We start from the raw sequence: 26,151 nt of genomic DNA, 5'->3' as shown, positions 1-26,151 counted from the left end.
AGCGAGCCAGAATTTCACAAACTTATTTTGTAACTTGTCAGCAAACAGTTCAAATGTGGCAAAATGAGAACTTGACCATTTTGACAGCGAAGATTTGAAATAAAAATCATACAGTCTTGAGAGTTTCCAGAAAATTCCGAAGGCAGCAGAAATTAAGATCAGTCAGGAAGGTCTCTGAGGGGACATACTCCATTTTGTGGTACAAACCTCAGTACAAACCCTGTTCAAAACAGTGTTCCTTGGTAAGAATGAAGTTACACCAAACATGAATCTTACTTTATTATTGTAAAGAAGCCAACAAAAGTGTACAGAGGTTTTGTTAACAGAAGGAAGTGGGGCATCAAGGGACATTACCTTTCTTAAAAGGGATATATTTGAGATGGATTCCTGAGCACTTGCTTTGGTAACCAGGGAGATAGGTGTAAGATATATCAAATCTCAGAATATTTACATATCTAACTCACAGTTCAGGTATGGAAATAATATCTGCAACAAAAGTTTACTTAAGAGTAGGCCTCAATCTGTTTACTGGGATTTTTTATCTCAGTTCTATAAATCTTGTATCTGTATGGGGGCAAGGGAGAACTGATGATACTCACTCACGCTAACAGCACACAAACCATTGCTGCATTTGAACTGCTAAAATATAAGAGCAGTTCATTTCCTACAGTGAATGCTGGAAGAAGGGCACTGAACAACAAATCAAAGGTACAGTTTCTATGGGAAAATGCTGCAGATGTTCACCATTGCCTGGCAAATCAGTGTATCTGTTACCAGTAGAGGGGCAGAGTGAATGCAGGGATTTCTTCTGGACAAATCCGTGAGAAATAAGGTTTCAATTTCTTTGCTTCTGAGAGAGTAACTTGTTGAAAGAGCTGATCACAGGACTGCAGATGGGGTCTCATGAGAGCTGAGTAGAGGGGGAGAATCACCTCCCTCAACCTACTGGCCACACTCCTCTGGATGCAGCCTAGGATCCAGTTGGCTTTCTGGGCTGCAAGTGCACACTGCTGGGTAATGTCCAGCTTTCAAATGGGACAATACAGTACTTGACCTTTCCCAGCTCCTCAAAAATTTACTCCCCTGGCCCCCAAAACGTCTGATTTCGGCTTCATGTGATCCAGGTAAGCCATGCATCATGTTTCTGAGTAACTCCTATTTTCTGCTCAGCTATCTTGGAAAAATTCTTATCTTGCATGGCCACATTAATTCATTCTCTTTAATTTTTTAGTTACTGCAAGTTGTTGCCATTATGTTTGCACAACGTAATTTGATGTTTAAAATCTCAGTAAATTGCCCCAGCTGCTTATCAGAGGCAGCAATGTGGGCCCAAGTGTTCATTTAGAGGCTAAGCCAGATTCCGTCTGTGTGACGCCTATAATGTGACTCATCACCTACTCTCTAAAGAGAGGATGACTGCTGTGCTGCAGACGGAGTCGGGACTGCAGAATATTTCCTCTGCTGCCTTGCAACAGTTTATGCTGACTCCTCGGAGGGGAAACAGATCTTTGCATTTGGGTCCTGTTTATTGTAACTACCATTCTAAGTGGTTGGACTAACTTGCAGATAACGAGCAACAAGGAAGGTAGATGCAAGCCATACATTCTCATATAACACAGCCTTCCATTTCCAAATGTATGTTCTTCAAAAGGTCTCAGCATCTCCAGTATCTCAAAGGGGCCTACAAGGATGCTTTTGTGAGACCTCACTTGGAGTATTGTGTGCAGTTCTGGTGTCCTCAACATAAAAAAGACATGGAACTGTTGGAACAAGTCCAGAGGAGGACTACAAGGATGATCAGGGACTGGAGCACCTCCCGTATGGAGACAGGCTGAGAAAGTTGGGGCTGTTCAGCCTGGAGAAGAGAAGGCTGCGTGGAGACCTCATAGCAGCCTTCCAGTATCTGAAGGGGGCCTATAAGGATGCCACAGAGGGACTCTTCATTAGGGACTGTAGTGATAGGACAAGGAGTAACAGGTTAAAACTTTAACAGGGGAAGTTTAGATTGGATGTAAGGAAGAAGTTCTTTCCTGAGAGGGTGGTGAGGCACTGGAATGGGTTGCCCACAGAAGTTGTGAGTGCTCCATCCCTGGCGGTGTTCAAGGCCAAGCTGGACAGAGCCTTGGGTCAGATGGTCTAGCATGAGGTGTCCCTGGCCACGGCAGAGGGGTTGGAACTAGATGATCCTAAGGTCCTTTCTAATCCTAACTATTCCATGATTCTATGATCTCCTACTCTCCCTAAAATGCAGCTCAATATAAATAGGTGGAAGTTTTATTTCACAGATAAACAGATATTGAGATGTTATTTTTAAGAACAGAAGGAAGCCTATAGTGGCCTATGCAGTAAGGCTGGAGGGACTGATTTGATAAAACTTTGGGTTATTATTGATGCAAATAAGACAAAAAAATACAGCAAATTCTCAAACAGTTGGTTAAAGGCATATGGATTTAAACATAACAGCCTAGAAAGAATCTTGAAAACCGAGCAGAGATAAAGTGCATACACATAAGCAGGTCATTAAATTTTTTTATAGATGTCTTTCAAAATGCTATGTGACCACTTAATCTATTCTCTCTTCTTGGAAGCTGTCTGCATCATTCATGCAGTCTTCAAGATCACTGTATCTCTGCAAATAAAACAAAAACTTATTATTTTATCAATGTTTCATAAGTGAATTACATAAAGACTGCTTCTTCTTGTTCTTCAATACATTAACAAGCATGCCAACAATTCAGATGTAATGATATCTGAAAGCTTGCTAAATACAATTGTACTACATGTTGTCTTAAAATAGTTCATAAAGTGTTTCTGAATAATTCAAAGTACTTCAGCCTAAACAGAAGAGTAAAATAGTCTTGCTGTGCCTCATGTACGCGTTCCCAATGCTTCTAAGTTACAGCTTGAGTTTGTGGTGTTGCTGCTGTCACATGAAATGGGAGCCTGCCCACCACAGCCCAGAGATCATGCAGCTGTCAGAAAGCTTCATGCCACAAGCTGACACAAACTCTGCGTGAGCGCAGCAGCATACCACTGTGAGAGAGACAGGGTCAGCAGAAGTGGATGAATGGTTAAGCTGAGTTGTATTACTGAAACCCTGTAATTCAGAACTGATCAATTAAATCAGACATTTTATCTCAGCTTGCTTTTATCTACTTGGAAAAGGATACATCAAAGAACTCAGTCGTACCTTCTGAATCCACCCACTGTTTTCCAACTGGCTGAAAAGACGTTCTACTGTGTCTTTGACTGGTTCATCTTTGAAACCATCCAACTCTGTAATGGAGCTGCAATGCAGGTACAACTTGTATTTGAAGTGCTTCAAATTATGGTAAACTCTTGTCCGATCTGCACACACCATGCCAACTTCCAAAACCTAGGCCAAAGCGAACAAATCACTCTGTGATAGAACTGCGATTTTCTTGACAATATAAGGAATGGCTAAGTCAGTCCAGTAAGATTTTATGTCAGTCTAGGAAAATGCTTTGAATAATGAAATAAACAGAATGACACCACATACATAAAATCAGCGTAAACTCCATGTAGTTTTTACAGCCACAGCAGAATAATTTCTGAGCAAGCAGGCAGCCAGTGAGTCTGTGCAATGGCAGCTTATCAGTATCGTTTCCTTGCACACACAACATGTTTATAGTTGGTAGTATCTCTCCTATCTCCTGGTGGAACTTCATTACAAAATCACTAACAATTTAGGCAACCATCAGGTTGTGAAAGCAGAGGAAGAGAAATTATTTGATTACTTTTGCTCAGTACGTACTACTTCCCAGAGACACAAAATACCAGTTTTAGCATTTTGTAGGGTAATAATATTCAATATTTTTTCAAGAAATACATATGAATACAAATAGACACACACCTAGAAACATGTATTTAATAAATATAGATTGTCTTTCATAAAATTAAAATCTGAAAACTGAGGGTTTATACAATGCAAATGTTAACCTGCAAATGCCTGGGAGGTATAGCTAGCCATAACGCTGTAGAAATCAAAGCCTCTGCTGCATCTCCTACTTATCACCAGTTTTACTTCTACAATTTCTATGCGGAAAAGACACAACTGTCTCATTTGTTTTCCGTACAGCAATCTTTATAGATAAACAAGTGGTAAATATGCATGTAAATACATAATCAGAGCATGGATTAGAGTAGATTCATTATCATCTCTCAGCACTAACATTAAATACAGCCAAGTGTTTGCACGTATCTTGAACTCAGATGTTATCCAAAGACATTAAGTGGTAAGGAATACTTGAAAATACCGGGTAATATACTAATTGGCTACAAGAATCTTTGGCCATCCTAAATCTTCACAAAGAGTGGGTGAAATTGTTGACAAGTCCATGGGACCTGACAACATCCATCCGTGGGTCCTGAAGGAGCTGGCGAATGAAGTTGCTAAGCCACTGGCCATCATATTTGAAAAATCATGGCAGTCAGATTAAGTTCCCGATGATTGGAAAAAGGGAAATATAACCCCCATTTTCAAGAAGGGGAAAATGGATGACCCGGGGAATTAAAGACCAGTCAGTCTCACTTCTGTGCCTGGCAGCATCATGGAGCAGATTCTCCTGGAAGGCATGCTAAGGCACATGAAAAACAAGGAGGTGCTTGGTGACAGCCAGCATGGCTTCACTAAGGGGAAATCCTGCCTGACCAACTTGGTGGCCTTCTATGATGGGGCTACGAAACTGATGGACAGGGGCAGAGCAGTTGATGTCATCTACCTGGACTTGTGCAAAGCATTTGACACTGTCCCACATGACATCCTTGTCTCTAAATTGGAGAGACATCAATTTGATGGGTGGACAACTCGGTGGATAAAGAACTGGCTGGATGGCTGCACGCAAAGAGTTGTGGTCAATAGCTCGATGTCCAGCTGGAGACTGGTAACAAGTGGTGTCCCTCAGGGATCAGTGTTGGGACCGGTCTTGTTCAACATCTTTGTCAGTGACATGGACAGTGGGATTGAGTGTGCCCTCATCAAGTTTGTCGATGACACCAAGCTGTGTGGTTCGGTTGATACGCCGGAGGGAAGGGATGCCATCCAGAGGGACCTTGACACGCTTGTGAGGTGGGCTGATGCCAACCTTATGAAGTTTAACCATGCCAAGTGCAAGGTCCTACACCTGGGTCGGAGCAATCCCAGGCATGGCTACAGGTTGGGCAGAGAAGAGATTCAGAGCAGCCCTGCAGAGAAGGACTTGGGGGTGTTGGTCGATGAGAAAATGAACATGAGCCGGCTTCAGTGTGCGCTCGCAGCCCAGAAAGCCAACCGTATCCTGGGCTGCATCAAAAGGAGCGTGACCAGCAGGTCGAAGGAGGTGATCCTGCCCCTCTACTCTGCTCTCATGAGACCTCACTTGGAGTATTGTGTGCAGTTCTGGTGTCCTCAACATAAAAAGGACATGGAACTGTTGGAACAAGTCCAGAGGAGGCCACGAGGATGATCAGGGGACTGGAGCACCTCCCATATGAAGACAGGCTGAGAAAGTTGGGGCTGTTCAGCCTGGAGAAGAGAAGACTGCGTGGAGACCTCATAGCAGCCTTCCAGTATCTGAAGGGGGCCTACAAGGATGCTGGGGAGGGACTCTTCATTAGGGACTGTAGTGATAGGACAAGGGGTAATGGGTTAAAACTTAAACAGGGGAAGTTTAGATTGGATATAAGGAAGAAATTCTTTCCTGAGAGGGTGGTGAGGCACTGGAATGGGTTGCCCAGGGAGGTTGTGAATGCTCCATCCCTGGTGGTGTTCAAGGCCAGGTTGGATGAGGCCTTGGGTGGCATGGTTTAGTGTGGGGTGTCCCTGCCCATGGCAGGGGGGTTGGAACTAGATGATCTTAAGGTCCTTTCCAACCCTAACTATTCTATGATTCTATGATTCTATACTGGAGGTGTGGGGAGGGAGAAAGAATTAAAAGTTCATCTGCACTTAAGGACAGATATTCTGCATTTCACAAGAGTGAGTTTTGTTCCATTTCTACAAGAGCAGGAGTTCAAGTACATACAATGGCAAATCAGAAGAGGAAATCTGTTCCCTGTGAATGACCACAGGTGCACTGATTACTACTCCTACCCATGGAGACAATGCCTATCAGGTAAGAAATCTACCTCTGGCTGGTTTTCAGAGGTCAGGTTTTCTACACTGAAAAGCAACATGATTAATACATGTGTAAAGAAAATCAGCTCCTGATACATACAGGAGAAACTGTTGTAGCTTTACTGAGAAAAAAACAGGTCCATAACCAAATGTTTGCATCTGTGAGCAATTCCCCAAAACACCCAATCTACTTGGTGTCTAGACCTACTGACAATGACAACAACAGAAAAGCATAATTATAATGATTTTATAAGCTACATTGATATTTATTGGTGTTATATATGTTCTTAAATATATGAATATACTTAGTTTCTTAAATATATCAACCAGCAGCTCAACTGATATTAGCAGGCATAACATCACTGAAGTCAAGTCACACTCACTTAAAAGACCTTTTGATCTCATCTTCAGTAGATAGTTATTAACTGAAATTTTAACCATCTTGAGATCAAAGAATCATAGAACAGTTAGGGCTGGAAAAGACCTTAAGATCATAGAATCATAGAATAGTTAGGGTTGGAAAGGACCTTAAGATCATCTAGTTCCAACCCCCCTGCCATGGGCAGGGACACCCCACACTAAACCATGTCACCCAAGGCCTCATCCAACCTGGCCTTGAACACCGCCAAGGATGGAGCATTCACAACCTCCCTGGGCAACCCATTCCAGTGCCTCACCACCCTCTCAGGAAAGAATTTCTTCCTTACATCCAATCTAAACTTCCCCTGTTAAAGTTTTAACCCATTACCCCTTGTCCTATCACTACAGTCCCTAATGAAGAGTCCCTCCCCAGCATCCTTATAGGCCCCTCTTCAGATACTGGAAGGCTGCTATGAGGTCTCCACGCAGCCTTCTCTTCTCCAGGCTGAACAGCCCCAACTTTCTCAGCCTGTCTTCATATGGGAGGTGCTCCAGTCCCCTGATCATCCTTGTGGCCTCCTCTGGACTTGTTCCAACAGTTCCATGTCCTTTTTATGTTGAGGACACCAGAACTGCACACAATACTCCAAGTGAGCAGAGTAGAGGGGCAGGATCACCTCCTTTGACCTGCTGGTCATGCTCCTTTTGATGCAGCCCAGGATACAGTTGGCTTTCTGGCACGCAAGCGCACACTGCCGGCTCATGTTAAATTTCTCATCGACCAACACCCCCAAGTCCTTCTCCGCAGGGCTGCTCTGAATAAAAAATCCCACCACTGTATTGAAAACCTCTACTGCTTATGTACATGTACTTTTAGACAGCTCCATTTTCTACTCTGCCCAAAACTGAAAAGCTGTGTTTGATGCTACAGGTGCTTCCAAAAGTGCAAGACCTACCAACCAATGCATAACCTTGATTCACTCAGATTTCCAGAAGCACCATTCCAAATACTGAAACAAACAAGAACTGAGCTGCGGTGTTTCATAGGGCATTTCATAACTTTTCAAGTATCCCAAACAATGAGGTGCAGCATCTTGAACATTACGTGATGTAAAATAGAAGATACCATCTTGCATCCAACTGATGGCCCAGTTCTTCCCCTGCAACAACAGCTAGCAGGAGATATTTAGGAAGTTACTATAAGATGCAGGATGAACACATAACATTACCATACAGCTTCTAAGAGTCAACAGTTAAGACAGTCTGTATCATCCCAACTATCAAGTTCCGTAAGTGTGGAAAAAGCTTCTCCAAGAACCTGCCTAATTCCTTTTGGGACTCACTAACACTTTTTGATTCCAAAGCATCTTATGGCAAAGAATTTTATAGTTCATTTATGCATGAGGTGTAAAGTATTTCCACCTTGGAGAAATGCCAGAGCCAAATAGCTAAATGTTCTATAATGTAATCATGTATTGTGTTTTTAAAGCAAGAAAGATTGTCTAAAAATACAATGCTATTTCTGAATGCAGCTTTGGAAAGAATCTCAGTACTGTACTCGTGCTAATTTTTTCCTCTCAGTGACTCTGTCCTAATGCTTAACTTATCTCCTCAAGCTGGCCGTATCAGCCAAAGTTGTGTTAAATCACTTTGTATGGAATGCAGGAGCACAGCCTGACAATAGCATAACATGTAATGACTGAATCCATGTCCTCTAAGCATGATTACAAACAGAAGCAGAACATCAAGACTGAGAGTAGAAAAGGGTTTACAATCCAGGTGACATAGGAGCAAAGAGGTGTGGGAGACACATATACCTCTGAACAATTCAATTCTTCCTGACCATGGAGGAATGAGAATTGGCACCCACACACAACAATCACTGCAAGCCTAAGCAAAACTGGAACAGCTGTTTCTCTTCTCTTTCTATTGGCAAAACAGAATACTTGAGAGATGAGAGAAAAGGAAAGTTTTATGCAGAAGAGGAGGGCTGGAGGTCTGTTTTTGTTCTCTCTGCATCCACTTTTCTTGTGTATTTTCAAATAAAACTTTAGAAAACAGTCCAACTACGTGCTTCCATTCAACTTGACCTGCCAGTGCTGAACTGCCTCCTCTTTCAGTCAATTAAGTTCCTGAAGTGCCAGTTTCATGTAGCCCTGTGCCTTTCCTCTTTTTTTTTCCTCCTTTCTTTTTTCTCAGTTGGCACAATGAGTTGATCAATGTGTTGTCAGCAGAACTTCAAACACTACTTGAGAACAGTGCTTTTAGCAGTCTAAATTACAGGTCACCATAAGAACATGAATGTTGCATTACAAAGGCACTATAGAAAGTTACTGGAAAGTGCTCAGTAACTCCATCTCCTGGATCTGTTGTACAGCCCCTGAGCTATATTGTCAGACATCTTACCAGATGCTGGGGTACACAAGATAAGAAAAAGCTCTCATTTTCTACTTTTAAGCTGAAGAGGACAAAAATTAACTAGGAAGTTAGTTCAATATTCAGTAGGATATTTCAAGTTTTTTCCCAAAGTGAAAAATAGTTAGTGCTTTATGTAGGACAACATTTGGACAGCAGAGAGGGAATTTCTACTGTTATTTCCACACTTAAGTTGGATGTTGAGCAAAGATTAAATTCTTGTGCTAGTTCACTTACTATTTCTGGTTAGGTAAGGCACACACTTCCCCACGAAAACCTGATCTACGTTTAGAGACCCATATGTACGGAATAATGACTGTACAATGGAATGCAGTTATCAGTGCTAGTATGAGTGCCAAGGACTTACTGTTTTCCTGCAATAATCATGGGGAAAAGCCTTGCTGGAAAAGCCTAACTCTCTTAACTACCATGCACACAGACAAACTAAAGCAGAGTATGAACAACTGCTGCTCAGAAGGATTTATCATCTATTTAAGAAAAATGGGAGCACAGATTTTCCCAGATTCTGCATTACACACAGAGCCCAGTATGACGACATTGTGAAAAGCACACTGGCACCCCTCAGATCTCTTAAGGTAGAATATTTGCAAAGATCTAAACAATACAGGCATGAGCTTCAGCAAGGTGTACTTCCAATTTGATGTGGGATTCACTTCATTCGTATTTAAGAAATCCGATTATACCACATTTCAAAATATATTGTAAATATAACTTGTTCTGACATTTTCTTTTATTTTAGCAAATACTGGGAGGAACTTGAACTGTATTCAAAAATTATTTACAAAGAAAAGAAATGCATCTTCTAAAGCTTCTGAAAACTTGGGTATCAGCTTGGCACACAACTAGCAATATTTTATTCTTGACAAATTATGTGCTTTGAGTTATCATTAAGAGGTCACGAATTACACTGTAGGAAGATCATATGCATACTTAATCATAACAATTACTGGTAAATTTGAAGATCTCTAAATATTAGGAACACCCATTATGTAACAACAGGAAAGGTGTGTTTCAATTACAAAATAGAATTTTATCCAAAATGCCCTAGTAGAGACAACTGAGTGACAAAAAACGTATCTTCTAGTTTGGACAAGTAATTCTGATAATGCAGTAATGAGAAAAAGGCTCTCATAAAACATACTGAAGTAGTTAGGAACAAGTCTTCTCAAAAGGAGATCAGTAATTCTGCCCAGAAGTATTGGAGTCTCTCTCTTTGGAGACATTCAAACCCGCCTGGACACATTCCTTTGTAACCTGCTCTAGGTGGCCCTGCCTTGGCAGGGGGTTGGATTAGATGATCTCCAGAGGTCCCTTCCAACTCTAATGATTCTGTGAATTTCAAGTGTCAATGCAACTGAGATGTCAAGATACTTTGTCCTGAGTGAAGAGATACATAGTAAAGAGTGGATGTGAAAAAATCCAAAGCATGAAGCCATAAATTCTGACTAGGGTGCAACTGGACTATAAGAATGACAGTGGCACTATTCACTCAGTGCTCTGACCTACACCAAACAAAAACTACTGGAGTGCACATGGGTGCTCCAAATGCTACAGGCACAGTAGGCACAGAATTAGCAAACCTAGTGACCCAATGCAGAACAAACCTCACCTGCAACAAAACAGATAACACAATCATTCAATGGAGACGATTGTTTGTTATACAGAAAGTTACTTTTATAATATTTCTGAAAGATAATCAAATGCCAGATTCCTGCTGGGAAAGTCTTACAGGATTATGGGCACACACAAAGGTAAAGGGCTTTCAAATGATCCAATTGCAGTGAAAAGGCATTCTGATATTTAGAATATAGCTAAATCTGAGGCAAATGTCATTCTTTATTTAAAACCCCAGACTCAGGCATCAGATCTATTCAAGATAAAAAAAAGTTATAGTATTTCTCCTTGGTGAAACCCAGTATTCCAGGCATGTTCAGAGCATCACAGCTGTATAATTTCTTTACCACTGGTCTTTTCTTTAAGATCTGCATTCACTTTAGGATTTTGAGTCTTCTATTAAATGCTCTCTGGCCAAACAAAAAGCTACTTAGAAATAACGGACTGAGCGCCGTATCAGCACACTGGTTAGTATGTGAAACTTCATGCATGCTTTCAGCCTCTTTGACACACAGTTTCACACTGCCTCCCCATGTGCCGCAAAAGACAAGCAAGCTGAGTAGGATGTGCAGGATGGCAGGTACCTAGTTTCCTTGCCCTGGATGACACTCAGACTGGATTTGAGATTAGAAATTGAGAGATTTGAAGCAGATAAAAAATTGAGGCAAATGTCAATTTTTGACTTGAGGGTGAGAGATATCAACAAATCCTATCGTACATCTTTTTGATCATGAAGTCCAGCTCACAACTGGGTATACTTGCTAGCGCTTACCATAATAGTGCAAGTACATGTGCTGCATCAGGTGCTAATATTAAGTAGCAAAAGTGGGAAGGAAACAGCATGTCAGTCATTGTGATGCAGGCAAAAACAAAGGCCATAGAAACTCATCACATTTATTTTCTTTGTAAGAGTAAGGTTTATTCAAGGATACCTTTCATTAGTGCTTTCCCAACATGTAAGAGAGGCTGGGGGAGGCGTACGCCTCTATTCACTCTCTCAAGTTTCGTAGCAACTTCCTTCATAATTCCTAGCTAAATCCACGAATATACTTCTCCAGACTGCAAAATGGTTGTAACATTTTAAAAAATTAATAGAGTTTAGACATGGAAATGCAGTGGCTTAACTCCTGTCTCTAGCATTACAGACATTAGATATACTGATAGGACTTCTATTCTTTGTACGGTTTTCTGTAACACGAGACAAAGCTTAACAATAATCATATAGGATGCTTGTTTGAAGTTACCTGTTTGTCATCTGACATGAAGTCATCTGTTTCCAACGTTCTGCTATTATAAAGCTTTCCAGAGAGCATCACATTAAACTTACAATAACGATTCAATTCACAGGCATGACAAGACATGTATTTTGGACTTTTCAAGGTTATGTGAACATTCGGGTAACAATCCACACGCTCCTGAAAAACAGATTTCAAATAACATTAAAGAATCCTCTTGAACTGAAAGACGCTTTAAATAGGCTGCTGAGTACTCTCTACTCGCACAAGATTAGTGTCAGAAAAAGCAAGGAGATTAAAATTTGAAGTCTTTCACCATTAAGTTGTGAACACGTACCTCCTCAATCATTTTCCAACACTTCACTCAGTTCTAGTTCATTAATACTTTCTTTTAACTTCAGACCTAAGGAATGGATTCCTCATCCTTGCGCTTATTTTAATCTTACCTCCTTTCTTTTTTTGGAGGGGGTGGGTGTGCAACTGTATCAGTTGGTCTGCTTCAAATAAATACACTGTATCTCTCGACTGGCCACACTATTATCACAGTGACATAAGGTTACCCTATTACAGTAATACTATTCCAGCAATTTGTATGCAATGACTGGGGTACTCTATATTCACTTCAGGGTTTTTTTAAGCAGTAGAAAGTTCATTATGAACATACTGGTTTATCTTTTTTGTGAGAGGAGGAAGAAATTTTGTTATAACATTTAGCAGGTAACAAAAAATCTCAAAAAGTCATCTGCTGAATTAGCAGAAGCAGCATTCAGGTAATTGAGAAGAGATTCTGTTCTGTTACTTGAATGCTTATCAGGTTATAAACATATAAAATACTTCTGATATAAATATCAGAATAATCAGAATAAATAACAGAAGCATCAAAAGTTACATAAGTTAAAAAATGACTTTCTATTAAAAATGAGTGTATATACATATACACACACAGAGCACTTATTGTATCTTTACAGAGAATTACAGTATAACACCCCCCCACCCCGCCCCATCAGTAATAGTATGATTTGGAATCCACTTCTCTCTTGAAAGTAGAAGCTACATACCTTGTATCGATCTTTCCAGCGACTTCCAGAGACTAAGTTCTCCAGACGAGGCTGAATGAAGCGGTCATCCAAATAATGAAGTGAGAGCAACATATCCTGTGCATACTTCTTATGTCTTGTTCCATCTGTTGAGAGTTGTTATTAATTTGCTGCCAACTCTATGTTGTACAAGTTTCTTCAAATAAAATCTTCAAGGACATTATGCTTCTGCATGCTAAGAACTAGGAATTATTTTATTAGATTATCCCTGAATACATTTGCTACTGTTATCCATAAAAGTGATCCGTGCAGCTTTGATAAAATGACATATTTAATTATTTTAAAAGTCTGTGTCACAAGAGGTACATGAGTAAACTCTACAATCAATATTACAGTGAAAAGCTGGCATCCCAAATGGAGAGCCATTCACTCAATCCTATTTATAAGAATGGAAAAGTGGGGAGGGAAAATAAGTGTCCTGCTTTTTGTCCAATTTATGTAAGTGTTCATAATGTGTAAGGGAAGAGATTGCAATCCACGAAAACAAATAGCTCTGAGCTGCTTCACAGAAGAAATTCTGACAACTCTCTTCATCACTTAGAAAGAGCATGCAGGAACAGGCCTTTACACTACAGCAGCACAGGCAGATGCCTTGAGTTAATTAGCGTAAGTACTTCTAAATACGTACTCAAACAAAAGAAATAAATGTGAGGATGGGTAAACCCACCACTATTCCACAACTGTCTCCCAAATGTGTGCTGGACTCTAGGAATTAAACAGGACTTTCATGGGTATAGGCTAATTCATACTATCTTGAGCTTCAGCATATACAGACATGCAAGTTAATTTAGTTACTTTCCCGCGTCTTTTAGCAATGCTGTTATCAAAGGAAACACAACTAAGATGGACTACTGGCTATCTAGCTTTTTATATAAAACCAGTTAATTGTCATTATCATTATAGGCACCATAATTACAATTGTTTTTCCATACACACTTTACACATTTTCAGGAAGTCAGCTATGCTAAGAGCTTGAAGAGACTGTGACCATAAAGAAATCCCTCACAATAAAAAAGCAAGCCTGCACTTGATTCAAACTCGGTCAAATATTCACTTCCATTAACTCAGAAAAAATCCACTCTGTGTTATAAAATATAAATTTGTAATGCTGGGTTGTGTTCACACTATACCATGATCTTCAGAAAGACATACAACCTCCAGAATACAACTTCCAACTCACCCACACTGATCTACTTCCAGCACCTTGGCAGTAAGTTGTTAGTTTAATAGAGCAGATACAATTTGAAATAGAAGGAAGCTATTACAGTATCAGTCTGGCAAAATTTACTTATTACTTTCCATAAACTTGTTTTTACTTGGTATAACAAAACAGAACTGACACCTGAAAGACCTAGCAGTGGTAGATGAAAGACATTTTTAGCTCCAGGAATACAGAGCCTTTATTCTGAAGTCTCTGGTGTACTTCAGTTTCTCTGTTCTCTCTAGTTCCTGATGACACCAAAACTTCCTCTCTTTGGCACTCTGCTGACTCCTTCCACAACCTGATGCTGACAATCCTCTCCCGTTAATCCCATCTTTACAGTGCTTCTGAAACTACGTGTGAGGTTGCCATTCAACCCCACTAGGCCAAGTGCCAAAAAGCACTTCCTCAGCAAGAACAAGGCCAGAAGTACTGATTGCCACTGAAATTTATCTGAAAGCACAAATGTTTAAAGAAAAGAATAATAATAAAAAAATCAGATACAGAATAATCTCCATGAATAAAATTATTACCTATCAAATTCTTCAAAAAAAGCTATGAAGCATAAGAAATTATAACAGATCAGCTGATCACGCAATGTTTTCATTGAGATATCTACTTTGAAATTAATTTTGCTTTCATGCTAGAACTGTTACTGCTGATCAGTAAGACAGAAACACTTCCCTATATCTCAGAATGCCTCCTAGGCTTAAAGGAATTAAGTCTACACATTTTTCCACGACTACTCTATCTCTTTTCAGAAAGATTTCCTACTGCCCCCACATCAGAGAGCAGCAAAACCAAAACCAGATCTCGGGACTCACAGTACTATAATCAGGAGACACATCTTTCCCTAGAATAAATGTCTTTGTATAACTTTGAATGCACTATTGTATTATTTAATGTGATTTACTTACCATATAATGAGCTCAGAAAAGTGTCATCAATTGCATTTATGAGGAAAGCCTTTACTATTCTTTTGAAGTGTACATAATGATCACAGCGAGATACTGGGAAGAAAGCAATATAACCAGAGTTTACCAAAAAAGAAAAAAAGAAGTAAGCAATGTTAAAAGTCCTCTAAGAAGAATTCTTTTCTTCCATTATCATAAATTTAGAATTTTAAAGTCATTTAAAACTGGCTTTAAAACTCATTTCAATATACAACATCCACATCTTTAAGACCTTGTCTTTACATAGTGCTTCTCATCCCAAAGATCTTAATGAATTTTAGCATTCTTAAGTCACACATCCTTTCAGCAAGAAGAGCTACAAGCACTAGAACAAGAAAATAATTCTATGAATAGCAGGAGATAATGCAAACCAGAGAAGGCCAGGCTTATTGTTTTGTTTTTTTTCATTCATTTTTCTTTTTTCTAATTTTCTATCAAATACAAACAATTCTGCTCCAGTCTTTACTGGGGAAGAAATAACACATATGTTTGTGACCATCTACACCAGTGCCGACTGTTCTGTCAGTACATACCTGCTTCTGAACAACAAGATACACAAGAAGATAACTAGCATAAAGTTCTGTTTCAGATCCCTCTGCTCCATTCAGATACCAGTTTTTACAAAAGAACAACTTGAAAAGTTTTCTCCCTCTCTGCAGTTTGGCTGAAAACATCTCCTAAATTCAGAACCTCCCCCTCCGGAGACTTGTGCTCCTCCATCTCAACCACCATCAACTGAAAATACCTTAAAAAAAGAAATTAATAAAAACCCCAAGTCCCCAAAACCCCAAACTCCTGGCAAGAATTTTACATCAATCTCCAGAACAGAATGTGGCCAGAATTAACACAGCTGCTCTCAGCATATATCATAAGATGGAGGATGCTTTTAGGCCTCCACAGGAATGACTGCATCATAGGTAGCCTATTTCATCCTAAATCAGACCAACTTAAAAAACCTGCAATAGGGTTTCCCTTTCTTCTCTCCAAATCATACCCTCCCTTTAATAAGATACAGAAAGACTGTAAAAGTTTACTCTGGAAATCAGAGTACTTCCACAAAAAATTCAAGCCTTTTAGGAATCTGCTTTTAAACTATGCTATCCTATGTTATTTTTATTTTCACTCCATTAGTATTTATTACATCACTACAAGCAAGCTGTACATACAGAACTGTCATTAGTTTTGATCTTACAGTGTGGGACGTAGTTTGCCAGCAAACTATTTGATCCATTCAGTTCCTTGTGTTGTGGCTGGTTTTCACCCATTACATGCTCCGTGTTATCATCGTCATCATCATCTTCTTCCTCTACTATAAAATCTTTCAAGCTGTTGCAATCAGTTTCACTACCTTCTGTGGGTGTGAGGGGCAAGTGAAAGAACGGCTCCTCCTCTATTTCTGCTTCACTATTAGAATCCTAAGGAAATGTAAAAAAGTATTTCAAACACAAGAATTTTCAGTATTTGCAGTGACAAAATACTACATATACTGGATAAGATTTTTGACCTTCTAATTACACCTTTTGTTCAATTAACAAGAAATACTGTTTCAAAAAAATAAATCATTCTGTGCTAGAGGACAACTACTTGGCCATCTCCATATACCTCTCTTCAGGCTATTTGTAGGATTTAAGCTAACATGAGATCTCTAAGTTACTTCAGCAGGTATTTTGCTTCTTGATAAAAATAACTTGATGGTCCTCTCACGCTAAAGAAGAGAGTCCTCTTCATGATACAGAAGTGTTTCCTTTCTGACTACGTAGAGAAGATACCTGCATTCTAAGCTCCTTAGTCATCAGAATGCCTGAAAGAGCAAATGAAAGGAAATTCTTAACTCTTCAGTGATTAAAATTAAATCAAAGAAAGGTTTTCAGCAGTCAATATTGTTTTCTCATTAATGTGACAACTGTTAAAATGTGACAGAACTACTGATTTGTCAGAAATAAAAAAAAACCCTCAAAATCAGTAAAATCCCACTGATTTATATCAATTTGATTTTATATCCATTTTATATCCTTATTCTATGATTCTATGATTTGTCTTCCCCTACAGTCAATATTTTCTCCAACTGAATTTCAAAGGTAAAATCCAGACCTCACAATTTTCACTTCTGCCAGATCTCCAGGTTGTTCTTTGTTTTGCAAGTTGTTTCAATTTTTCAAACACTTTCTGTTTCTTATTAGTAGAACCATTTTCTGTAGAGCAGGTTTTATCAGGTTGTAGCTCTCTGGAATTCTCATCTTCATCTATTATACAGCGGCGCTTGGCAAAAACTTTTCTAACAAGTATATCACTGTCCTCGCTTTCATCACTGTCATACAAGACAGATGAGTTCAACCTTTTGCGCTTTCCAGGCACAATGCACTCCTCATCCTCACTATCTGTTACTTCCCCATCATGGCTTTTCTCTTCATGACCTGAAAGGCTGTTCTTCACAGCAGTTTCATCTTTGTCGTCTACTTCATCTTCTGATGTACTAGGCTCTTCCTCCTCAGAGGTACTTGAGGATTCATCATTGCTGTCAAGTAGTATGAGCTCCCTCTTAGTGCGTCTCCAATCAACACGGGATTTGGATGATGACAGGTCTGTTGCTGATGTTTTATTTCTTGTTTCATACCTTCTGACTACTTTTTTTATCTCCATTGGAAGGCTGTAACAACACACCTAAATATAAACAAGTAAAATAGAACACTACATTATGCCATTAAAAAAAGAAAAAAAAAAAGTACAAGGGCATATGTATTTTGCCACATACACTTAAGACTTACTATCATTAATAGACACACTCAGAAATCTGCATCAACCAAAACTAAGCATGCACAGTAACTTTTGTAGAGGACATGCCTTACTCAATAGGAAGATGAAGAGCAGAACTACCCACACCAAGCACGAATAAACGGTAAAAATCAGGCACGGAGTGCAGCTACAGGCCCCATCATCCCCTCAACGCTGGCAGGAAGTCTACGACGGAGGCAGAGAGCCTCCCTGCCCCTAAGTCGTACACTGCTCCTTCAGGATCCCCCTCAGCAGGCCCCACAGAGGGGCGGCCGCAGCTGGAAGGGACCACCCCACGCAAGCTGTAGGGCCCAATCCCCCCGCCCCCGTCGCTAGACCCAGCGCGGCAGAGGCTCCCTCAGGCGAAGCGAAAGCACAAAGAGTGCTGGACCCGGGCGAGCTGAGCTCCTCCCGCCCGCCCCAGCAGCCATGGCGCACACAAACCTCCTTCTGTCCCTCAGCGCCCGTTACTTTTACCGTTAACGTTCCCGCGCTCCGGCGCCGGAGCCGCTGAGGCGAGACTCTGACCCCCACCGCTCCGCGCGCCGCGATTGGCCACGGCAGCTGCCACTCAGCTGTCGTAATGTTTACGGAAGTGCTGGCGGGAGGTGCGTCGTGCGGTGTGAGCGGGCTGTCGCGCAGGGCTGGAGAGCCGGGGGTGCCGGTTCGAGTCCTTCCGCACCGTGAGGGGAAGCACGCTTCGCTCTCCGCCCTTCCGGCTCCTCACCCGGCAGTGTTAGGGTGCCGAGGTTTAGTTGTGAGAGTCTTTGTGCTCGCCCTAGATGCACTCCTGAGTAAAATCGGTGTAGGCCCTCTCAAATGGTGAGTGAACACCTCCAGTGTCTGGCCTGGCCTCAGGCTTACCCTGCTAAAGCAGCTTCTTTAGAGCTACCACAGAATCAGGAAATAGTTTGTGTTGGAAGGAACCTTCAAGGTCATCTAGTCCAACCTCCCTGCAATGAGCTGGGACATCTTTAACTAGATCAGGTTGCCCAGAACCCCATCCAGCCTGGCCTTGAATGTCTCCAGGGATGGATGGTGCATCCACCACCTCTCTGGGCAACCTGTGCCAGTGTTTTACCACCCTCATTGTAAACAATTTCTTCCTCGCATCCAACCTGAATCTCATCTCTTTGATGGGAGCGAACCTCCTAGATTTATTGTGCTCAACCCCCAAATGATGGGTGACAAGAAAGTGGGTTGTGGCAACTGTAACTGCGGGGTTGTGGTGGGGTTGGGCACATCTGGATCAGAAATCCCAGCCATGTCCTGGCCTGGGAGGGCCCCTGCCAGCCCACTCTGTGGGCCTCTTAGAAGAAAACACCACTTCCTTTGATGTCTGCAAAGCACATTTTGGGTATGGTACCAGCAGCTCGTCACTGGGCCTCTCAACCAGAAGCAGGAGCACTCTGAGGGCCTTGGTTCTCTGTGGTTCATGCTATATCCATATGGAAAATCAGAGGCTGGGTGAGACAGAGAGGTCCTTCCAGTGCTGGTGCTCAAGGAGAGACCTGCCCTTCAGCAAGGGGCTATTTTTCCTGCTAACAGCAGCTTTGGAGCATGCGCTGAATTGCTGTTCTCAGCTGGGGCTGGCCCTCACGTGGAGACCCCCAGAAATGGAGGTGAGGGAATGGGGAGGTTGGTTCAGGATGCCCTGGATGTTGTCTTAGTCACAGGAGAAAGCGAGAGTGTTGCAGCAGAGGAGTTTGGAAGATGGAGAGCACAATGACATTAGGGGAGAAGCTGTTGCCTGAGCAGTCACACAGCACCCAAGACTTCAACTGCTAGAACTGGAGTTCCTTTGCAGCGGGCAGCTCCAGAGAGCTCATGGGTGCCCCTTTCAACTCTTCACTCACTCACAAGCACGCATCCTCCTTCTTTGGGCTCAACCCCACCTTTCCTGCAGCAGAGTCTCAATTATTCGATTCCAGGAAAAAATTGCTTAATAACAGTGATATAGCAAAAGGGACAGGTCCCTCTGCCTCAGGGGGGAACCCCAAACAAAGAAATCCCTGGGCAATTATGCCCTTATGATTTATGCACCCATCCCTCACATGTCTTTTTAGTCCAATAGTGATTTTTTGGTCTGGGGTCTTCTAACACCTTATTGGATTCTTTCTCTGTGTTCGTACAGACAGGCTGTTAACTGCTCTTACCTTGCTGAGTTGCAGCTTCTGCTGACAGTAGTAGCTCCTTCTGGTTTGTGCTTCTTGTGCACACTAGAAAAGTCCTAGACCTCAGACGAACATAAACTTAACAGCTAAACCATCAGTGTGTTATCATTCTTCTCACACTAAAGACAAAAGACAGCACTGTACCAGCTTATAGGAAAGTTACTAAGAAAGCTAACTTTATTCCAGCTGAAAGCATATCTAGGTGAAAGACCACAGCTTACAGCCTGAGGCTGCAGCAAATCTAGCTGCTCATGCTAAACAAGTAAAGCTAAGCAAATAGCATACTAAACCACAAAATACTATAACTCTGACTCAAACTATTTAAAACTTATTTAAGCTGAATAACTAATATCCCTCAACAATAAATTCATGAGTAAGTAAGTTGCAGTACTTTCACTGCTCAAAGAACAAGACATTTTGTAGATGAGTATATGCAGGAAACAATTAACATTTACAATAAGGAGTTTCTGTTGGTTTTCTGCTTAAAATGTTTATGGAATAGGATGTTGGATTCTGCTCAGAGCTAATACTCGTACAGATGAATTTTAATAAAAAGATTCGTGTCTTAAATTTGCTCTGCTTTGCTTGGTGTGTGGTAGAAAACTGCTGCTACCTTGGAACTCATTCTACTAACATTTTTGTACCTTTTTAACAAGATCTTGTAAGCATTTCCATATATTTCTTTAAAAATAGGTAGTAACAAAACCACAAGGAGAGGAAATATCTGTAAGTGAAGCACAGCTCTTTCCCATTTTATTTGCATAGCAATGCAATGGATTTCACATGGCAAAGAGGTGTGGACAGGTGTTATGGTGGGTTGAATTCCCACCAAAATATTTATATTGCAAGGATTACAATGGTTATAATAAAGGATTATATTGCATTAAGGGAGTTATACCCCTGGTCTGAGATTGCTCTTAATTGTTTTAAATTTAAAGTCAGTACGTGAATTTTCAGATAAATAAGCGGATCAGAGTTTGCCCAGGATTTAATGTTTTTCCAAGCTGTGGTGGAAGTTAACATTTCGGAGTGTTTCTCTGTCCCTGGTCTTCATCCCGTTTCTTGCTTCCAACGTCGCCACCTAGTGATAAAAGGCGTGAAAAAAAAAGCCTTGTAGCTGTTCTGTAGTGCTGGAGACGGGAATAAGGTAGTTGCAGGGAGAATATTGTATGTGACTGAAGAAGATAAATAATACATACGGGGTTTTTTACTTAAATGACAGGAAGATTTCCACTTATGAATACGGGCTTCTGAGAGACAGCTGAGAAGCTTTTCTTATGCACAACACTGAAAGGTCTTGTCTTGATTTTTCTGGTGACTTTTCAGGTGAGTCCAAGTCCCAGAGGAGCCTGCAGTGTGTGAAGTGTGAAGGCATGTTGTGTCCTCAGGTTTCAGAAGCGGATTTTCCGTCAGTAGACAGAAGTTTTCCAAACTCTTTGAAGCTCCTATTTCTCAAGATGTTCCCTACACATTAAGCAAATTCATCTGTCACGTTACAAATAAATGCAGTTGATTTTCATGTGTACCATAGCCTTCTTACTGGACTTGTGGAATCACTGTGCCATGTAATGACTACAGCGTCTCCCTAGTACCAAGCTTTCTATTTTACTGGGCTATTCCAGTTCCCTATGATTTTAAATAGTAGAGGAATTAGTATATTGGAAACTTGAATTTATTGTAAGTGGCAGCCCCTACTAGCCACTTCTGTTGCTAGCTGCTTTCACTACTGAGTATTTGCTGTGCTGCTTTCTAACCAATCTGTTAGTTGTCTGACTATTGCTATGTTCATATTGCAGTTTCTCTGAAGCTTGAGCTCTTCTGGGGTTCAGTGATGTACAGGATTATATAGACATCCCTTCCATAAAACAGGCGCTTCCTGCTTGGGGTATTCTCCTTTCCCAAAGGTAAGCAATGGGAAGCTCAGAGCCCACATTTCCCAGGGACTGTTTCCTGCAGCAGTGTAGCATTTGCAAGCTCTCTATGACTCCCAGGCATATTAGCATTAGGCTGGCTCATGCCCAAATAATAATGCTGGAATTCACACCACCAACAAAAAAAAGCTCTTTTTTAAAGAGGAACGCACCCAGACTCACAAAGAGGTTAGGCTTGTCTGGAGCTGGCACAGCAACTGATGTGGCTCTCGCTGACTGATAGATAACAATAGCTCAACAGGTTGTTAGAGCCGGAATGGCAAGCCACTTCTGAGTTTGACAACAAGAGGTTTAGCCAAGGGAACCAACAACAATGAGCTCTAATGCATTTGAAATACATTTGCAGCCAGCACGAAGAGTTTCATCATTTCAGGTCCTTAAAAAGGGACTGTTCTTTTTACTATTCACCAGTTTATATCAGTAGGGACTCCCTGTCCTTTCACCAAACACACTGCTCTGTCTATTTACGTCATGCATTAAATAGAGACATAAATTAACCAGACAATAACTGTTTTATCACCAGAAAGAGCTGCTAGGACACATAGGGAGGCCCCAAATTAAGACTATGCCTGGAGTGTAGAAACTGAATACAGGATCATCTTCCTTTCTTTCATTCTTTTGTTCTTTCTCTCATTCTTTCTCTCTGTCTTTGTTGAATTCAGCTTCCTATGGGGTATGTGAAGAGAATATTACTGGAGACTCATTTTCTTGCATTTCTCTGCCTCCTGTTCCTCATCATTGGAAGACCATTTCCCTAATTTTAGGGAGAATCCTTGCAAATGGTAAGCCTGCCCAGAAGCCCTGGTAGCTGCTCGCTGACTTTGACACAATCCTTGTCATTTCTTGCTATTACTCCGTAGCTAGTAGCAACAGAGAAATTGTCCTTAATAGTTTTAATTTATTAGAAGAAAATATTTAATATTCTATTTTAATGCATATTTTAAAGAACATATATCTCCATTTAGATTTTTTTTAATTAAAAAGTTTTTAGTCCAGAGCATAGAGTTTTCAAACTAATTCTAAATGCCTTTTTTTCATACTTTTGTTAATAGTACAACTTTTCTCAGAGACTGGAATTAATTTCTGCACAGAAGCCTTTTTAGGGAATTAAATGGGGTTTATGAGATCCTTAATCCTGATTCCTGCTCTTTGTGCAGGGTTGAATTTCATAGAAAGTGAATTTCAGACAAAAGAGACCAATAGAGCTAGTATTTAATCTCTTTTTGAAACACTGAGAGCTTTCTGGTCTCATGAGATTCTGAAATCATGTTCCATGTACAAAAGTTTTCTTTGTGTGTCCTGTAGGCTGGAGCACAATTACTAGATGACTTGCATATTTATGTTGTCTCCAATGCCTTTGGGAGTTCTTGTTCCTGCTATTTAAACATCCTAATAATTGATAAAATGTGTAGTTTACTTTCCCATTGTGTACGTTAAAATCTTTTATCTTCAGTTCATGAAGTACATACAGTCTAATAGTAGGAAAGTACAAGGCTGAATGTAGTTAAGGTTCACTTGTCACTATTTGAAGATCACCTGTATTTTGCTCCAGTTCCACTCCAGTAACACTCAGTTTATTCTGTTTTCACTGCCATAAGGTTTCAGGAATAGCCTGGTCTTTCACAATCACAAGGAGTATGAAATGCATCCTTCCATGTTGTAGGAGGAGACTGAAGAGTAAATCAGATTTTATGTTTATCTGGTGCTGGTATAAGATTGAGGCATTCCTACACAATGCTGCTGGAAAGATTCTGTTTGAATGAGGTCGATGTTTACATAGCATTTACCATAACTTGGCCATATTAATGTGCTGACTTTTGAGCAAGAACAATCCAAAGCATAAATTAGAACATCCACAAGAACTATGTAACAAAGATCAGGGGTTTTGTGCAATGAAAGGAGTGGTATTTCATCCTACTTTCAGAGATTTTCATCTTCATTTTGGTATTTCTTTAAGAATTTACTGTTAGCTTTTGGGTGGTTTCTTTTCTCTTTGTCACAAACCACATATAATCGCTTGGCAGCACTTCTATAGCTGGAGTACAGACTTTTGCCAGGAAGAGTGTGATGAGTCATGATGTGTGACCAGAGAAGCTGTACTATTAACATTGCCAAGAGTAGATGGAGTTCCACCAGTAAAACTGTACTTAGCCGCTCCAATATATTTGACCTGTGACTGCAAAAAAAAGGAACTCCCAGAATAAACTGTAGTGGCAAAGTGTTTATCTGCTTGTATAAACTGTATCTGCACCCCATTTTTTACCACAATAATATACCAGAATCTCTATACCTGCAAAGCCTCTCAGCTGTAAACTTAGCCTTTGTTTTTGGCCTGGCTTGATTAACAGCTATTATTCTTCTTTTATGGCCTTCTTTTATGTGTTTCCTTGCATTATATATCAGAAAAGAAAGATAAAGTAAGTATTTAAACTATAATGAAAACAGAACCTGACTGGTTAACCTAAGGTGCAGGTTCTACAATGAGAATACCAAAGTATATGCAAATAAACTGAGATCCCTACAAATAATTTCTAATTGTGCCATTTATTTGTTATTTAATCAAGGGAATGAAGGTGAGGTAATCCTGTTTGTAGGGAGCTGGCAATTTACATATTTTATCTCTAAAGGCTAGAAATGTAGTAGATTAATTTGCACAACAGCAAAGTCAGAGTAAAGAATTGTTTTATCCCAGGGCTGATGGTTCTTTGCCAAGATTTGCTATTTGAAGGATAGTAAAGCACCTTTTGTATGAAGTTACCATTTATATTCAGATCCTTGGCACAAAGAAGAGATGCAGATAAGATACAATTGCAGACAGATTATGAGTTTTGGGTCTTAACCTACTGCCAGTGGAGCCAATAATGAAAATTCAGCTGACTTCAACCCTATAGACTCATATCCTGCAAGATCAACACAAGAAAAAGATAATGCATGAAGAGATGCAGGTTTGCCTGGGTGCTCTTTGGAATAGATATACAATATATTTTAAAAGGTAATTTTAATCCTAGACTTACACATTTGGACTAGATGAAAAAAGTAGATTATATGGAGAGTTCTTGCATTGTTAAATTAAAATAGAAAGTGGATTTTCGTTTAGGGATTCAACTCTGAAATGCTTATTTTTCTTATTACTGTGAAATTTTCACATCTGTTCAGTGTCCTCCCAGCCTCCCCTTGTATTCATGTGTACCTGCTGACCTCTCATTCAAGAGCTGACCTGTTATACAGCAATGCTGAATTTAGGGGCATGTTTTTAATGTTTAAAATTTGGGAATCTTTCAGCATAATTTGGGATATATAGACAAAGAGAAGTATTATTGATATGTATTATGTATCAAATGTACTCCAAAGCTTAAAGGTCTTTTCCAACCTAAATGATTCTAAGATTCCACAAAATGCTGGTACCCAATAAGTAATTAAAAGATTACTTTCTTAAACATAAATCCTTTGTAAGTACAATAATTTTTTGTTTTCTTAGCAAAATATGTTAACTTAATGTCTTTAGTATATATACAGATGCAGTCTTTGCAGAGAGCAGATGGAGCAGTGGGGTTTTTCCTCTCCCTAACTCTGTATTTAAAGTTTCCCATCCCCTCTGCAATATATTTGTTCCTTCCCTCCAGAAATAGCCTTTGAGTTCACACAAGCCCAGATACATGATGTTGAGGTTGGGATGTGAGCTCTGGTAAGCCAAAGGGAAAACCCAGATGAAAGTGCATTACAAAACCCCTTGTCTTGTAATTCTGCCTTGAAATTATCAAAACCACAGGACAGTAGGTAGAAGCCAGTACAGGAGCTCAGTTGCTGACATAATTCACTTCCTTTGAGATTATGTAGATCAGAAGTATCCTAACCTCTACCACCTTTCCCCACATCCACAAACAGTATGTAGTACACAATACCAGCATTTTCTGCAAGGTGAAACAGTCCTGAATAAAAAGCCAAGCCACTTACTAAGTAAGCAATCTCAGGCTGAACTACCCTTGAACACTGTGAATGATGAAATAATTTGGTCATGTGAAAGGCCTCAAAGACCTGAGCCGTTAGAGGTCTGGGTAAGATTTTCATCTTAGATTTCTGAGGCTAATGTAGTTTCTAAGTTCCTTTCCCATGGCTTTTCTATTTCTGATGTTATCTAAGCATATGTGGCATACTTTCCCATTCAGATCTAGGGGCACATAGTTCATTAACTGGTGTCTTATATTTTAACTACACAACATGCTTAAGAATTGTCATGGCTACTTTTTAAGCACTTGAGGATAT

At 40.3% G+C, this 26,151-nt stretch overlaps 1 protein-coding gene across 3 annotated transcripts; it reads right to left on the bottom strand.

The window, feature by feature from the left end:
- Positions 1–303: 303 nt before the first annotated feature.
- CCDC82 (coiled-coil domain containing 82) lies at positions 304–18,319 on the bottom strand. 3 transcript variants are annotated; one of them, XM_080613811.1, is made up of 8 exons: positions 18,261–18,319; positions 17,103–17,672; positions 16,204–16,426; positions 14,976–15,068; positions 12,819–12,943; positions 11,770–11,940; positions 3,191–3,376; positions 304–2,629 (listed from the first exon to the last, which is right to left on the bottom strand). In XM_080613811.1, exons 2-8 carry the CDS (start codon positions 17,649–17,651, stop codon positions 2,564–2,566), a joined length of 1,413 nt encoding a protein of 470 aa, XP_080469937.1. In that variant the 5' UTR covers positions 17,652–17,672; positions 18,261–18,319; the 3' UTR covers positions 304–2,563. The 3 variants fall into 3 exon arrangements, 2 of the variants coding, with proteins under 2 accessions (XP_080469937.1, XP_080469936.1); XM_080613810.1 differs by having other exon boundaries at positions 18,228–18,268; XR_013956464.1 differs by lacking the exons at positions 304–2,629; positions 3,191–3,376; positions 18,261–18,319 and adding exons at positions 7,610–7,647; positions 11,458–11,584 and having other exon boundaries at positions 17,103–18,199.
- Positions 18,320–26,151: the final 7,832 nt, after the last annotated feature.

The sequence above is a fragment of the Psittacula echo genome, assembly GCF_963264785.1.
Source record: "Psittacula echo genome assembly, chromosome: 3".
NCBI lineage: Eukaryota > Metazoa > Chordata > Aves > Psittaciformes > Psittacidae > Psittacula > Psittacula echo.
The sequence above is the reverse complement of the archived record's forward strand: the minus strand, read 5'-3'. Positions and strand labels throughout refer to the sequence as shown.